General features: G+C 44.0%; 3 protein-coding genes across 4 annotated transcripts; 1 reads left to right on the forward strand and 2 right to left on the reverse strand.

The window, feature by feature from the left end:
- The first annotated feature begins 135 nt into the window (after window positions 1-135).
- LOC130392561 (transcription factor HES-2-like) lies at window positions 136-1,531 on the forward strand. Of its 2 annotated transcripts, XM_056603115.1 has the most exons (3): window positions 136-229; window positions 395-490; window positions 606-1,531. In XM_056603115.1, the coding sequence occupies exons 1-3, from the start codon at window positions 173-175 to the stop codon at window positions 1,089-1,091; spliced, it is 639 nt and encodes a 212-aa protein (XP_056459090.1). In that variant the 5' UTR covers window positions 136-172; the 3' UTR covers window positions 1,092-1,531. The 2 variants fall into 2 exon arrangements, with proteins under 2 accessions (XP_056459090.1, XP_056459089.1); XM_056603114.1 differs by lacking the exon at window positions 136-229 and having other exon boundaries at window positions 236-490.
- A 3,898-nt stretch (window positions 1,532-5,429) lies between these two features.
- LOC130392563 (transcription factor HES-7-like) lies at window positions 5,430-6,736 on the reverse strand. The gene is made up of 3 exons (XM_056603116.1): window positions 6,642-6,736; window positions 6,434-6,529; window positions 5,430-6,304 (listed from the first exon to the last, which is right to left on the reverse strand). Exons 1-3 carry the CDS (start codon window positions 6,666-6,668, stop codon window positions 5,783-5,785), a joined length of 645 nt encoding a protein of 214 aa, XP_056459091.1. The 5' UTR covers window positions 6,669-6,736; the 3' UTR covers window positions 5,430-5,782.
- A 1,209-nt stretch (window positions 6,737-7,945) lies between these two features.
- Window positions 7,946-15,043, reverse strand: pbx2 (pre-B-cell leukemia homeobox 2). The gene is made up of 8 exons (XM_056603112.1): window positions 14,680-15,043; window positions 13,991-14,064; window positions 13,418-13,662; window positions 12,141-12,331; window positions 10,972-11,107; window positions 10,510-10,651; window positions 9,535-9,629; window positions 7,946-9,152 (listed from the first exon to the last, which is right to left on the reverse strand). The coding sequence occupies exons 1-8, from the start codon at window positions 14,916-14,918 to the stop codon at window positions 9,072-9,074; spliced, it is 1,203 nt and encodes a 400-aa protein (XP_056459087.1). The 5' UTR covers window positions 14,919-15,043; the 3' UTR covers window positions 7,946-9,071.
- Between the last annotated feature and the right edge of the window lie 228 nt (window positions 15,044-15,271).

Consider the following 15,271-nt stretch of genomic DNA (forward strand, 5'->3'; position numbering starts at 1 on the left):
TTAGTGTGTCCTAATAAAAGCTTGGTGTGACTCCACCAAAAAAACCTGAGGTTTGTGGGCGGGGCCTCCTGACGTGCTGTCCTGTCGGCTTTAAAAGCTGTCGCTGCTCAATGGAGGTCACTCACTTGACATCTCTGTCCGATACGAACACAAGCAGCGGAACTACCACTGCATGACCGCTAAGATGAAACTGCTTCAAGAAACACGAGAGGCTAAAATTAATAGAAAGGTAAATTTTGACCCATCGTTCATTTCAATATGTGTAGTTATAACTTGTTAATGAATGGGTGTGTTGAGAAATGTATCCCACAATTTATTTGGAGGGTATAGGCTTTGTAAAAGTTGTTGTTTTGATGAAATATTTCAACTTATCATCCTCCCTTTTCTCTCTCAGCTCCTCAAGCCACAAGTGGAGAGACGGCGCAGGGAACGAATGAACCGTAGTCTGGAGGGCTTGAGACACCTCTTGCTTCAAGGCGTACAACAAGAGGTAAAGGATTATACTATGGCTTCTATTCACATGTTTGAGAAGAATACAACGTGTTGTTTGCTTCTTTCTATCGGTTTGGCATCGATTATTAAGTTTCTCTCTCTCTTTGAATCAGGGTGGCGCGCAGAGGCGAATTGAGAAAGCGGAGATTCTGGAGCACACGGTGTTCTTTCTGCGCAACGTCACAACCGAGGGAACAAGCAATAGAGAAGGATGCCAGTTGGGCAACAACGGCTTCAAAGACGGCGTCTCGGCCTGCATGCAGAGAGCTGTGCGTTATCTGGGCCAGCAGGAGGAGGGGCTGCGGCCAGAGGCCACGCTAGACGCAGCGCTCGTCGCTGGCTTCGTCTCCTCGCGCCCGGCGAGTCTCACGTACACCGCTAAACCGTGCTCCTCGTCGCCTCAAACGAACAAGTTGCTATCCATCCGCCAGCTGATCAAGTCGAGGCACGGAGAGTCGACGCGAGGTGACCCAATGGGTGAGGTGGCTGTGTCTCATCGATCGCCGGTTCAGCACGCTTCCCCCCCGCTGAGACCGAACCAAGCCGTGGCCCAGTCCCTCTCCCGGTCCGGTTCGTCGCTCTGGAGACCATGGCCCTGAAACATCGGGACCAAAACATCACAAGCCTAAAAAGAAAATACTTGAACTTAAAATGACTGCAAATGCTGCTTTCCCAAATCAAGATTTAATATATGCCGCCCGCGTTGTTTTTGACAGTTTGTCCAAGAGAAATGTCCCCAAAGTGTTGTAAACACTGGTCCCTTGGTTCATGTTTGTATTTGATCGTACATGTGCTACTAATGTAAAGGGGTTATACACTTTATACAGCATACGCTGTGTCTGCACAGGCCAAATGTTTCAGTTGCCATATTTATCAATTTGCACATAATTTATTTATAATGTTTACTTTGTCGAAGAAAATAAAATCAAAAAACTAACCAAATGTCATTCATTGTGTCTTGCAACGAGGCACGCGCCTTTCTTTTTTCTGACGAACGTGTGAAGTGTGCGCTCGTGCGCTCACAGCTCAGGTGTGAACTCTGGATATGAGAGGGGCCGATGAGACTGGCTTTTCTCACGAGCTTCAAAGGAAGTCTATGCGGTGTTGTTCACACTAGCAGAGGATCTCTACACGACAGAAGAACTGTTTTGGGTTGTAAATCCCCTTTGGCTCCGGAGGCTAACGCCTGCAAAACTAAAGTTAATGGCGAATCAGAACACTAGCAATCTTTAAGATGAGGAAGCAAAACAGCTAGAATTGCATTAAAGAAATAGGGGCCTGCTCATGAAGGCACGTTTAAAGTTAATTATTTGTCTAATCATTTATTAAAATAACAATAAAAGACACATAGCAGCCGATTCTAAATCAGGCAAACGTCTGCAGTGCTCATTCGGCCTATACTACATGTGTCTTTTTAGCCTTCTACATACAACAGCAACGGCCACAAATCATTTCGAATTGGCATATTATGTTGTTGGGACAACATGTGTAGCGGCGCTTTATTTTCTGGCTACTGTAGGCTATATGAATTTACATTTTAACAACTAGAACATTTCTTTGAACAACTAGAACATTATACGAGTGTCCGGCTACGACGTGTGAACGTGTGAACTGCTGTCTTCAAAGCAGTCGTTTTTAACCACGTATTCATTTTAACACGTAATAAAGTGCAAATACGCGCGGTTCTTCCATTTTGTCTCCTTGTGAACGAGAGGAAAACGTTCTCCCACGATCCAGGAGCATTTGGTAAACTAGCCCAGACAAAAGAAAAGCACAAACCGAAATGTATGAATATTAGGGGAAGCTCTCAATGCATTAACCCTAAAAAGTGAATGAGTCTGCGTCAAATAGCAATAGGATATTGATTGACATACGTACATTCATAGATATAGATAGATAGCCTACATATACGTACATACATATATACACATACATACATACATACATACATACATACATACATACATACATACATACATACATACATACATACATACATACATACATACATACATACATACATACATACATACATACATACATACATACATACATACATACATACATACATACATACATACATACATACATACAGACATGTACATGTATTTAATAATGTTTACATTTTATTAAGATTACCTTTACAAATATCCGAATCCAACCAAGTCATAAAGAGGAGGTCCCCTGTGGGCGGTGCGCACGCGTCCTCCTAATAACACTTCTTTCTGAACTCTTTATGTAGGCCTATCGAAATGGCGGTGAGAAAAGCTCTCTTATGTTCTGCAGACACCAACCCCCTGGGGTAGGGGCACGCGCCTTGGCGAGGGCCCAGGGGACAACGTCCGAATCCAACACGTGTCAGCAAGTCATGTGCATAATAACACGGAGTGGGTCTGCATAACAAACGATTTCACACCCGTTCCGTTTACACCTAATTATATGGAAATCCCTTTCTCTGAATTTTGACCAAGTTAATTTAAAGCTACAGTTTTCTATTCAAATGTTGAGACAATGTAGCCTGTAGGCCTATAGGCCATATAGTTTCGTAATTCTGTCAAATAATGAATGAAGAACACAGCCTTTTGAATACACACTCTCCACTTGAAATATCGGACATTGTGAAAGATCGCTGGAGATGTGCCATGAAACGGCATCAATCTAAATCTGTAGCTCCTCCGAATATTATTTTAATATCGCGTTGGGATTGTTGGGATGTTTGATAAAGTGACCAAAAAATGTGTGCTTCGAATGTGAAAACAGCCAATGAATGAACAGCCGTTTACAATAGCGGCCCGATTGTCTTTCAGCGGCGCTGCTTTGCAGGAGACAGCGAAGTGTGCCCCTGGGAACGTCCAGGTGATCCGAACCCACGGAACGACAGACCAATTCTAACAGGTCATAAACTGCAAATGCAGCCACACGCTCTCTGTCCTCACGAGAACAATCTCTAAAATATCTTCCCACGACATGTGTGTGAGAGAGTTATTTCAAATAAACAAACCGTGTGACGAAAATGTCGCCTACGCCGTTAGAGAGCGTTCAGGTAGAACTAATACTTACAGGCTCATAAAGGCGTTTCATTTGGTGTTTGTTCAATTTCGAGCTAAACTAATTAACGAACAAACATATTAATATAAATTACACAAAATAAACACATAGGGCCTACATAAATACAGGTAAAATATGTAAAACTGGATTATGAAACGGGGAAACTGAAAGTTTAACGTCCCTACAGAAACCACCAGGTATTGTAAGGTGTATTTTTGGAAGGGTAGGAGATATAACAGAGAGGAAATATACCGAAAGGGAATGCATTAGGCAACATTATAGATGGAGGTTGGGTTGTTTAAATTATTTGGCACTATGAACGGCCCCATGCGTAAAGGTGTGCGTAATGTCCGTCAATATAATTTAATCAAATACGGTATTCACCCTAAAAAGACACCCGGGCTAGGTGTCTTGGTGTGAAATTATCCTCTATAATGCTGGTCTGCATTAGAGACAGAAGCGCTCGTGTGTTTGTGGGTGTTGGTGTGGATGGTTAGACACCATCCACCGTGATGCCAATACCAACACGCAGGCTAATAAAGTGAAGTGTGGATTTATTATTTCCCATGGGAACGAGCTTCTCTTCGTGTATGTCTGCTTGAACTGTCGACCGCTTAATTCGATCGATGAGTCGGGTTGATGTGACACGTCCGATGGCATATCAGAGGAAGGTAATGTTTCACGTTTGACATTGTTTGAAGGCAATGTTTTGTTGTTTGTTAATCCAATTAAAATGTCACCGTAGATAACAATGGTTTTGGTTCTGAATGAAAATCATTTTGGAAAAAGCTTAATATAGGCCTATATTATATATTGATACAAAGTTGAAAACTATAGGAAGTTGCAGGCAAAAAGTGTCGAAACGGTTATCACAAAGTGTGTGAGAGAAGAACTGAGGTTAATAAGAATCCAGGTTAACACACAGGATAATTAATTTGTGCTTGTGAGATGGCATCTTATCTCGGTGACCTACCGATAAAGTGCAAATGTCTCCCTCTCTCCTAAATATTTCCCCATGACCACCAGGGCGCGTCTGTCACAACTGTCGTTTCGGCAGGCTTTGTTTAATTCAAATTAATTCACCACTGCCTACCTTGCTTATGTCCTTAAAAGAGAAAAAGATTTCGACAAAGAATGAGGAAAACGTTTGTGCATCGATCATGCTCTCGTCGTTTTTTCCAAGGTAAAACATTCGTAAAGCATATGCGGTTTTTTTTCGTCATTTCTAAATGTAATAACTTATGTAGGGGGGGGGGGGGGGGATTTCTTAACTCCCAACTAGGTATAAATTGATTACTGTCGAATAAATACATAGGGAAATAGGACAATTAATGCCAACCGGAAGATGGCATGGTGGCATATTGACTGTAGAAGTCCAGTCGTTTGAAGGGTTATATCAAAGGGCCCGAGGTGTTGAGGCACGCTCTTCCACTTTGAACCTAGAGCACGCGCTCAGGACAAACGAACAGCGTCACTTGGGCGCGCGGGATCTCCCGGCGCGCCTGAACTGGAGGCGTCAGCTGTGGCGCGTGGTACGGAAGCGTACGTACGGAAATCGAAATGTTGGATGAGAAAAACAAACTCTATTTTTATCTTGTTGAGGTGCAAAAGGCGGGGGCAATAGTCTTCGAACAAAAAAGCAGCTTGGAGCAGCTGTCAGATTAGTTAGGACATTTTCTTATATACTAATGTATTAGTGTATTATTTATTCATCATACAAACCCAAATATGCGCAATTACGACAATATAATCATATCATTATTATATATAGACCTACACATAAATAAATATAATATGGGCCTAATAACAAAATAATACACATCAGTCAGCGCATTTGTAGGCCTAAATTAAAAAGAGGCACAAGCAATCGTTTCACTGAGAATTTTTTATTTTTCTAAAAAACATAATAACATAGGCCTACAGCTCACCATAGGGAGATAATAAATTAGTGTGCAAAAAGACAGCATAAATATGGCCGGAGAACAGTTTCTTGAACAGTTTCTAGTTCATTATTTCTCGTGGACGACCGGGCGTCTCGTGGGATCCTTGAGGTCAGACGGCCAATAAGCAGGAGTTTGGCGCATTGCTCAAGGATCTTTCGTAGGTAGTATGAGGAGATTAAGGAGTGGACTCGAAGTCCGGTACAGTTTGGCTGGGTCTTAAAGAACCCCTGGCCGAACCCGAGCATCTTGGAAAAGTAATTAAAAGATCTGCTAATAGATCAGTCTGTTGGGGGGCGGCACTAGGGCCAGGGTCTCCATAGCGACTGGAACGAAGACAGGCTCGGGGCCGGGGATACTGTTGTCGCGGGCCGCTGTTGCGTCCTCTCCTGCGCGGGAACGGCTCCATTCGTTTGCTCGCCGACTCTCGCGCTTCTCTCGTGTCGTACGGGACACGGTTTTGGGTGAAGCGAAATCCCGCGGGCCTGGAGGGCCGACGACGAGGTCCGTGGCTGTCTGGGTCTGCGCACTGACTTCGAGCTGATTTTGTATTGTTTGGTGATGGAGGAAATGGCCTCGAGGCCGGCATAGTCAGAGCTGGAGAGGCGGACCAGGGTGGTGTCAAAGTTCACGGCCTTCGGTAAACCTTTGCCCTGTGGTCCTAGGATACGTGTGGCCCTCTCCAGACAAGCAGAGAAGCCGTCTCGGAAAGAATTGCACCTGGCCGTGCCGCCGTCCCTCCGGCGGGCCCCCTCGGAGCTCCGGAGGAAGAGGACGGTGTGTTCCAGCACCTCGGCCTTCTCAGCTCTGCGCTGGTCGCCGCACTGAGGAAGAATGAAAAGGTTCCAGATTAGAGGAGGGAACATTCATAACTCCAAATGTATCATAATAAAAAAAAAAATCAGATTAATAAATAATTTATTTTCTCATATAGGCCTATTACTGATCTGTACCTGCTCTTGTGGCCCCTGCAGCAACAGGCTCCTCAGATGCTCGAGACTGCGGTTCATTCTCTCTCTACGACGCCGTTCCATCTGGGACTTGAAAAACTATCAGAAAGAGATCGGATATTAGGCACATGTATGCTATTTGCAAGCACACATTTGATTTGACTCAAGAATGTAATCCAGCAATTAATCTTCTGTTGCTCATGATCAGTACCTTTTTGTCATTTGTCGCGTCCTCCATGTCATTCGATTTAGCCTTCGATATAGCCTTCGATTTCAGTGTAGTGGGAGCCGAGTCCGCTGCTGCTGGAGAATCTATCCAGTAAAATTGCAAAAAGTTATCTTAAATAAGTGACGTCCTCTCCATGACACTCAAGATTTCAGTGTTGCGTCTCCACGTGCCGGACTCCTACTTTAAGCCTTCAGCTCTGTGACGCGTTCTGTGGCTCCTCCCACCCAGGAGGTAGGGAGGCATGTTGTGGGTGTGGGTGTAATAACTATATAATACTATTGTAAAACTATAAAACTGTTAGTAGGGGCATAAACTAAAACTACTCTTACGCCATGCGTAAAAGGTATCATTTCACTGAAAGTGGATGTATCTGTATTTGGCTTTTGAAATATATAGACGTTCAGATAACAATCTTAATATATGGAAAATTATTTATATCTTGAATTAGATATGCATTGTATTTTATATTGATGATTATAGGATATCCAAGGATCGTTTCTTTCTAGTCTAATATAAATTATAAATCATGTAATTAAAGTCCATGAAATCCGAAACTCGATAAGCCAACTTATTTTATTTTGTACACGTGTGAGTACAAGCCTAGGCTAACAGTAAATTCAATTCGAATTTATGTGTCCTGCCAAACTCCTTTTTTGCCCCGATTGATTAATTTAGTTATGCATGATTGCTCCAACGCGGGCCTTCTCGGTTGCTTGCAAATCACCCGGACGGTCACATCCTTCTGTTAAACGTTAACACCCTCAGGATAAAGGGGGGGACGTTTTACTTAGCATCTCGGGGAGACAAAGGAGCAACGCGTGCCATTTGTGAATGAGCTCTTCCAGTGGACGGGTGGTGGTGTGGGCTTTGGCACATTGGGGTTCGACCATGCGCTCCCATCCATATGGAGGCGTGGGAAACCCGACTGAGAATCCGGATGCTTGTGTTATAATACGGACAAAACTTCTGAATCCTGCTTCACCACCAGTGAAATATGGGCGCAAATAACAAGATCGATAAATCAATATGCTGGGACAATAAGATGCATTTACGCATGGCGCGTAAATGCATTGGCTTATTATCCAAACGTTAAACCTTTACATTGAAACATTATGTCTTAGGGTTTTTGGGCAATTAAACGTTTTCGATCCTTTCTCTCGTCTCAAGACAAAAGTAATGAACTTGAATGAATAGTAATACGTTAATAGCCAACACTTTAAAAAAAAGAGTAAAATGAAGAACCATTCATTAACATTAGTTAACGCTGTAATAACACAAAACAAAAAATAATAAAAGGAAGAATACGTACAGATGAATACATAGTCTTTATTGTAAAAGAGGTAGAGAGAATACAGGTGTTTCACTGTACAGAAAAAGACAGCACTGTGGATATACTCATTCAAACCGTTAGTGGGGGACGCGCAAGGGCGCGCCCTTATAGCAACGCAGGAGCCCAGTAGAAATACGAAACCTAACCAGAGAAACAAACACACTAAATCTTTGGATTTTTCTCTATCGCGCCTCATTCGCTGAATGCATTCTCACTATCTGAGCTCGGTAAAAAGAAAACCTTAAAATAGTCGTTGCACCACTAATAAAAACGACAATAATAATAATAATAGGGTGTTAAAAAACGCTGATAATGCAATTTTCCCTCAAGACGACAGCCCCAACCCCAACAAACACACACCGCAGTAACATAGTCAAGACTAGTGGAAAACAAACCCCTTATACCTAGTAATAAAAACACAGGTGATGCACTTCACATACCACTGACCCGGTTCACACTGCTGATCCGGTGTCACATCCAGATCGGCTTCTTAAACCACAGGTGTTAACGCTGCAGACAAATTACAATCCCATCAGCATGACCAAGATATCAGGGTAGTGTTGCATTCCAGGAGGTGTGCACTGGACACCATTGATTGTTCGAACCGCTCGCATCGTCATGGAGACGCGAATCAAGGGATACCTGTGCTAGCATATTGCGAGATCCAGCTATACTCCATTTTGTAAAGCTACCCAGCTTGCCTCATACATAAAAAAAGTGATTCCAGTGGTTTTTATTTAAAATACCAGATGTCTAGGGCAATTTGCATATTGTGTGGGAAAGCAAAACCCAATCAACAAGAGGTTGACTGTGGAGACGCAAGTTAACATCCAGTGTGTGAACACACACATCTGGACTCACATCTGAAGACGTGTGAACAGGGCCCCAAACACACCCACACACACACACACACACTGAAAACATACATGAGCGGTGACAAGCAGTAAGAAAAAGACCCAAAGTCGGAGATAACTGCAGCCAAGCAGGTGGTGGAGTGAGATTCGTTGTCTTCGCCGGTGTTCATCTCATCTTCAGGGGTCGCCGTAGCAACGCACGCCAGGGGGAGTGGGGGGGGGGGGGCATCACTCCGAGTGGTCCGACCCGTCGCTACGGGGCGAGGCGGCGTGCGGCGACGTGTTCCTTCCTGTCCAGCTGCCGTTGGTCTGACAGGAAGGAGCAGAGAGAATGAGGCCCCGTCCACACGAGCGAAAACGATCCGGTTTCGTTTTATGCGGTTCAGGAATATCTCCGTAAAGACGGATTCATTGCGAATCCGGGGGCGATGACGTCAATGTTTGCGTTTCAGGCGTCCACACAAATCCTAACATGAAGCCGCATAGGTCCGGATATATTTGAAACCACCCTCGGACATGGTTTAAAAAATATGTGGTTTCGGGCAACGGATCCGCCAGGACGGTAGGCCGAAACGCACAAGACTTATGCGGTTTCACCAAAAAATCGGCTCCGTGTGGACCTGGCCTGAGACGGCCGTTCTGATCCTCACAGAGGAGGACCAGTGAGTTGTGTTGTGTGTTGTAATATCACCTGTCCTCCTAGTATGTAGCCGGGCTGTTCTCCGTTCATCTGTGACCCACCCAGGAACAGGTCAGCTGACCCGGGCAGAGAGAAGGACCCGGACCCTGAAGGAATAAAGGGAAATGGAGTTTGAAACAAGTTCAACATCTTTAATGAAGTTATAATCCTTAATGTAGTTAACTCAAGTATTTTAATTGAATACTCTGCAGTAGTTTTGTGCAGCTTTAATGCAATTCGCCATCTCCTCCTCTGTAGTAAACCCGTAATATACCACTTTTTGGGAAATTTTTGCCCAGCAAATCTCCTTTTTCTTATTTGTGTTTATAAAACTAACACACACACACACACACACACACACGTGACGGTCGTTTCTCATTGGTTGGCCAAATCCTCTGGGCTGGCAAGACAGAGAAAGGGGAGGTGGCATCTCCCCTTATGAGGACATACAGGGAAAATTCCAAAACGGCACATCTGAGCTTCATTTTTTCTAAGGTGGAGCAGAATGCCTAGTGCTCGTTTTACACCCAACAAAATTTCTAGCTACTGGGGGAGCATAGGTAGGCTAGGGGAACTCATATTAATGTTAGAAAACCTCAGGAAGTGAAATTTTCATGCCATGGGATCTTTAACACATCATATGATTGGGGCTAGGAGCAGTAAGTTAGCTTCAGTGTAATCTCTTAAACCCGGTATCTGCATGTAAACACAGAATGTGAAGGCAACTGGACAAGATTTTGTGATAGGCTGACGATGATAGGCTAACAAAATAATGAATTACTTTGTAATCGGTTTACAGAGATAAGCCATCATGCCGTAGCAGTTTGCCGTCATTAGTGCAGTCTCATTGTAGAACATCCTTGTTCTAATGTTGTTTAACAACAGTTAACCCTCCTCTGATATAGTTGAACCACAGTCCACCCTAATTTAGTGTTACTGCGGTACATCCTTAATGTAAGGTTCTCTAGGTGAAGTTGGAGGCGGGACCTGTGGAGTTTGGCGTGTGTGGCGAGTCGTCGTTCTGCGTGGCCACCAGGGCCGTCTTCATGGCGTAGATGTTGGCCTCCTCCTGGAACTTCCCGATGTTCTTCTTGTAGCGGATCCTCTTGTTGCCGAACCAGTTGGAAACCTGCCGGCCCACACAGCGACATTATGGGAATCTTATATACAGTTTGACTCAGTTGTTCAGTTTTAGCCCATTTAAAATCCTTCCTTAGTATCCGTGTCCAAGTGAACGATTAAACACATTGCACCACACTAAGTGACAAGTAGTGTTTTGCTTGTGGCTGGACTATACGTTTATATAGATTTAATGAAAACCTTTACCACAGGATATAAATTATTCATACATTCTCGGTTGGCAAACAAATACAACTAATTCTTCCTTCTCTCAAAAGCCTGCAGAAGAAAATAATGATGACTAGATTTTTAATTGAAAGCCGTGGTTACCTGGGAAACCGTGATTCCACACTGCTTGGCCAGCTCCTCTTTAGCCTCCTCGCTAGGGTAGGGGTTGGACAGGTGGGAGTAGAAGTACTCATTCAGCACCTCCGTAGCCTGCTTGCTGAAATTACGCCGCTTGCGCCTGGATACACACACAAATAAGCATGAAAAACAAACATCAATAATTAAAACCCATCTTTATAGTCCAATAGAAATGAAGAAAAATAAATAAAGGTCATGAGTAAACGTTCTATTAGGTTAGAGGTGTAAAAGTATATTGTCATTAGGTCATTAAGGTTTGAAAGTGTGTTACTAGCAAAGAACATTTTTGCGAGGCGTGATGACATACAAAGTCAATGCCAAGAACACACAACTGTTCTTCTGAAAGCAAAGCATCATTGTAATAATAACAGGACCAGTTGTCTGAGTTCCACTCATATGGCATTTACCTAGCCATCCACTTCACCAACCAGCCCCATACATCTCTTCAACCACCTAACCATCCCCGTTCACCCCTAGACCCACCTAACCAGCCACTTGACCCTCCCATCCAACCAACATCTAGCCCCATACTCCCCTACATCCCTACAGTGGTTAGACTATGAGGGACACTAATAAGGGTGACCGTCACCAAAACTGAAACTGGCGCTTGCTGCACAGAACAACGTCCGGGGCACTGAGCCATCACTCAAAACCCCGTTATCCAATGGGTGCACGTGCGGGCCGCGTAACCACGAAGCAAGACAGTGAGGGATAATCAGTGAGAAAGGAGCAGAGGGAATGGTAAAACAAAGGACATATCCAACATGTAAAAGACAAAGTTACGTGATTTTATTATCTTAGCTTCAGTTAATTTTTTTCTCTTTCAAATTCTTATTTTTCTTTGCTATTAACCTCCCTAAACTCATGGTTCCCCAGATTTGGGAAGACCGTGATCAGTCTCGCAGCTAAAGGCATTCAACACTGCCCTTGTTATGTTAAAATAGTCATATCAAATGAAACATGAGAAACTCCGCTACAAGCACATATAACACATTTTTACACACACCAAACACAACTCAAACCCCAAGCATATTAATTAGACTCCAAAATAGGCTGGAGCTTAAGAGGTTAAAGAAGCATTGGTTGATTTTATTGACACAAATCTGATTCCATACACCCACCCTTCCACTCACCTGGCGTCGAGGAAGCGGGCGCGCAGGATCATGACGGCTTCGCAGGTGCTCTGCTTCAGCTGCGTCTGGATGGAGCTGAACTTGCGGTGGATGATGCCCACCATGCGCTCGATCTCCCGTGGCGACACGGGCCGCGTTCGTGACTGCTCCCGCAGGAGGTTCATCACGTGCGTCGTGAACTCGCTGCAGGCCTGCCAAAATGGAGGGGGGGGGGGGGGGGGGGGCAGGGGGTAGTGGAGATGAGAGCCAGGATGAGGCAGAGATACTGCTGGGCGTTGCAATGTGTAGACCTCATTTTGTGTGTGTGTGTGTGTGTGTGTGTGTGTGTGTGTGTGTGTGTGTGTGTGTGTGTGTGTGTGTGTGTGTGTGTGTGTGTGTGTGTGTGTGTGTGTGTGTGTGTGTCATGTAGTGGTGTTAGTGTAACAACAGTTGATGCTAAAAGTTAGGTGGTAGGGGGATAATATCATGTATAGTACTTAAACTCAATGGGTTGTACATGTATTAGTATTATGGTTCTAGAATTAAACTAATCCAAGGTAATCATCATTCAGTACATCTTATATAGTTTTTCTGCTAAAATGTGAATCCCTACGGGGACAAAATTACAAGGGCAAGAAATATATTTCAGTCAATTATATTACTATAGATTTGGACATATTCAGTTCCAATATTCACCACAGGGGCAACCAAACTATTCATAGTTATTACTATTTAGTTATTTAGCCAAATCGGCTTAAAGTTACATGTCATTAAAGCTGCAGTAGATACCATTGTTTTCCAAAACAAATCTTTCTGTGGACATATTGACTCATAGTATGCTGGAGGGAGTTTCACTCAACAACAGCATTATAGAGAAGGTATTCAATTTTAACGTTTAATGACAAACTTTCCAAGCAGCTAGTATTACTAGCTAGCAAGTTAAATGCTCAAAAAGTTATGCTAGCTTTTCATCGTGTGCACAAACTTCATAAGGGGCAACCCTCTATCTCTTTGAACAACTCAGATTAATTAGAAGGATTGTGTGCCCATGATAAGAGACGTTACCTACTGCAGCTTTAAGTAACAGGTGGGGCTTTCGGTATTTTGCTCAAGGAGCCCTACGGTAGACTGTGGACATTGGGGTTTGAACCCGTGCATCAACCTCTAGTGCTCTTAATGAACCAGAAAGCGTTGAGGGCCTGATGTGTATGAGGAGAAGCAGTGTTTGTCCCAAGTCATCATGTGTCCATCACCCTTCCCTAAACTGAAGGGTCAAGCGTCCCACCGCGACACGGTACCTGTTCGTATTTTTCCAGCTCAGTGTGGTAGATACTGCGAATCTGGCTCAACTTGCTTTTGTAGTCCGAGTGCTCCAATGAGCTGTCCGGGGACATTCCGCCAGAGCTGGTCGCCGCGGACACTGCTGCCGCAGCACCCCCCCCTTTCTCTGGCCCAGCCACGCCCTCGGCCAGCAACATGTTGTCTAATCGCACAAGCTGGGGGTCTTGAGGCTCCTCCTCCTGGTTGTTTCTCATGGACAGACCTGTCATCGGGACGTCAGCCTGTGTCAATCTCTGCTTGCTTTGTGGGTGTCAAGTACAAACAGTGGAAATAGGACTAGCTCACATCCCATAATAGATTAAAAGGAATCGTTTTATTTGTTCTAGGTCATGGTCCATTTTATGTCATATGATATGTTTACAATAAGTTATAAATAGTATGTAACCAAAACATAGGCTTAGTTATTTGTTATTATATTTTTAGATTACTAGAAACAATTATATGCATGTATTCTAGTATAGCAAGCGATTCTAGAACTACAAATGTTATTCCTGTATAATAATTGAATGATAATAAAAGCAACACTTTACCAGTTTTCTCCTTTATCTCGCACAAAACGCTGAACAAAGCGGGTTTCATTCGATGGCAGTTCAGTGCATGTTTCCTGGGCAAGAAAAAATATTTAAGTGACTTGAACTGAACCAATGGCAAAGACCGATTACTTTATGATCGATTTTAGTGACGGACCAAAACAAAAAGTGACAGGCGGACTACCTGTCGCATGGCTAATGTGGCTAACGGCTTACCTGCTAGCTTTATTTACCTATGGATAAGGATAATTTCTTATTGGAACGCTATGCTATTTATTGAAAGCCCTAATGTTAACACGAAGACCTATCGATATAATCCCAAACTATTATCATCGCTAATCTTGTCGACGATTTATAATATCGCATTGAATAGTAAGCCTTGGGTAGCTAACGGCTAGCATCGCAGGCTAACAATACCTACTAGTATGGCCCCTTTTCTGTTTAGTTCACTTAGAAAATTAAACAATTCTGAAGATTTCAATATTTGACAATCATCCGTTGGTCTAGCAGCAGGCAGTAAAGTAGTGGTCGTTTGTGTTTTCTGTGAGAGTTGACTAGCCTCTAGCTACACAATAAAAAACAATAGGTGGAAGTTAATGAAACTTTGCCTCTGGTGTTTTCGGCTCGAATTTCACCCAAAGAAAAACAGACCAACCCCCTTTTCGTTTAAAATATAAATAACAACTTACTTTGCCTGCGCCTCGTCCAAACTTTGGTCGGTAATAGTCATTATCTGCTGTAATATATCACCGATGTCTCTACGACTCTCATGTCCATTTTCCGTGCCTTCGAGGCCCGGGTCTCCATCGGACCGGTGCTGGGAAGGTTGATGAACCGAGTTGAGTGAGTGCATCCCCGGGTGGCCGCTCATGCCTAGTCCCCGGCCGTTGGAAGGCCCATTGCCAGTCAGAGGCTGCTGCTGCAACATCTTTAGCGACGCTCAATGGCGACGACTGCTGTTCAAAGGACCCCACCAGTACACACACACTCTCATGCAACTAGCAATGACGCACCCTTACCACAAGAGTCCCCTAGCGATTAAAGGTGGACCCAAATAATGTAGCGTGTTTAGTGTGTGTGCGTGTGTGCGCGTGTGCGCGTGTGCGCGTGTGCGTGTGTGCGCGCGTGTGTGTGTGTGTGTGTGTGTGTGTGTGTGTGTGTGTGTGTGCGTGTATACGTGAGAGAGCGATATTGAGAGAGAGCGAGGGAGCGATCGTGCATACGTGTGTAGGCTACGTGCAATACATTGCTTTGGCAATATAAGATGTTGTTTCTCATGGC

This window comes from Gadus chalcogrammus, chromosome 11 (genome assembly GCF_026213295.1).
Source record: "Gadus chalcogrammus isolate NIFS_2021 chromosome 11, NIFS_Gcha_1.0, whole genome shotgun sequence".
Taxonomy (NCBI): Eukaryota; Metazoa; Chordata; class Actinopteri; order Gadiformes; family Gadidae; genus Gadus; species Gadus chalcogrammus.

Bases quoted from the DNA above. Each gene is read 5' to 3' on its own strand.
- LOC130392561 (XM_056603114.1), top strand. From the start codon at position 284: ATGGGTGTGTTGAGAAATGTATCCCACAATTTATTTGGAGGGTATAGG. The intron at 491-605 runs GTAAAGGATTAT...TCTTTGAATCAG, and splicing joins TTCAAGGCGTACAACAAGAG to GGTGGCGCGCAGAGGCGAAT.
- LOC130392563 (XM_056603116.1), bottom strand. From the start codon at position 6,668: ATGGAGGACGCGACAAATGACAAAAAG. The intron at 6,530-6,641 runs GTACTGATCATG...TCTTTCTGATAG, and splicing joins ACGCGACAAATGACAAAAAG to TTTTTCAAGTCCCAGATGGA. The intron at 6,305-6,433 runs GTACAGATCAGT...ATTCTTCCTCAG, and splicing joins TGCAGGGGCCACAAGAGCAG to TGCGGCGACCAGCGCAGAGC.
- pbx2 (XM_056603112.1), bottom strand. From the start codon at position 14,918: ATGTTGCAGCAGCAGCCTCTGACTGGCAATGGGCCTTCCAACGGCCGG. The intron at 11,108-12,140 runs GTGAGTGGAAGG...GTGTGTATCCAG, and splicing joins GCCCGCTTCCTCGACGCCAG to GCGCAAGCGGCGTAATTTCA. The intron at 9,630-10,509 runs GTCCCGCCTCCA...TTATTCCTTCAG, and splicing joins ACACACGCCAAACTCCACAG to GGTCCGGGTCCTTCTCTCTG.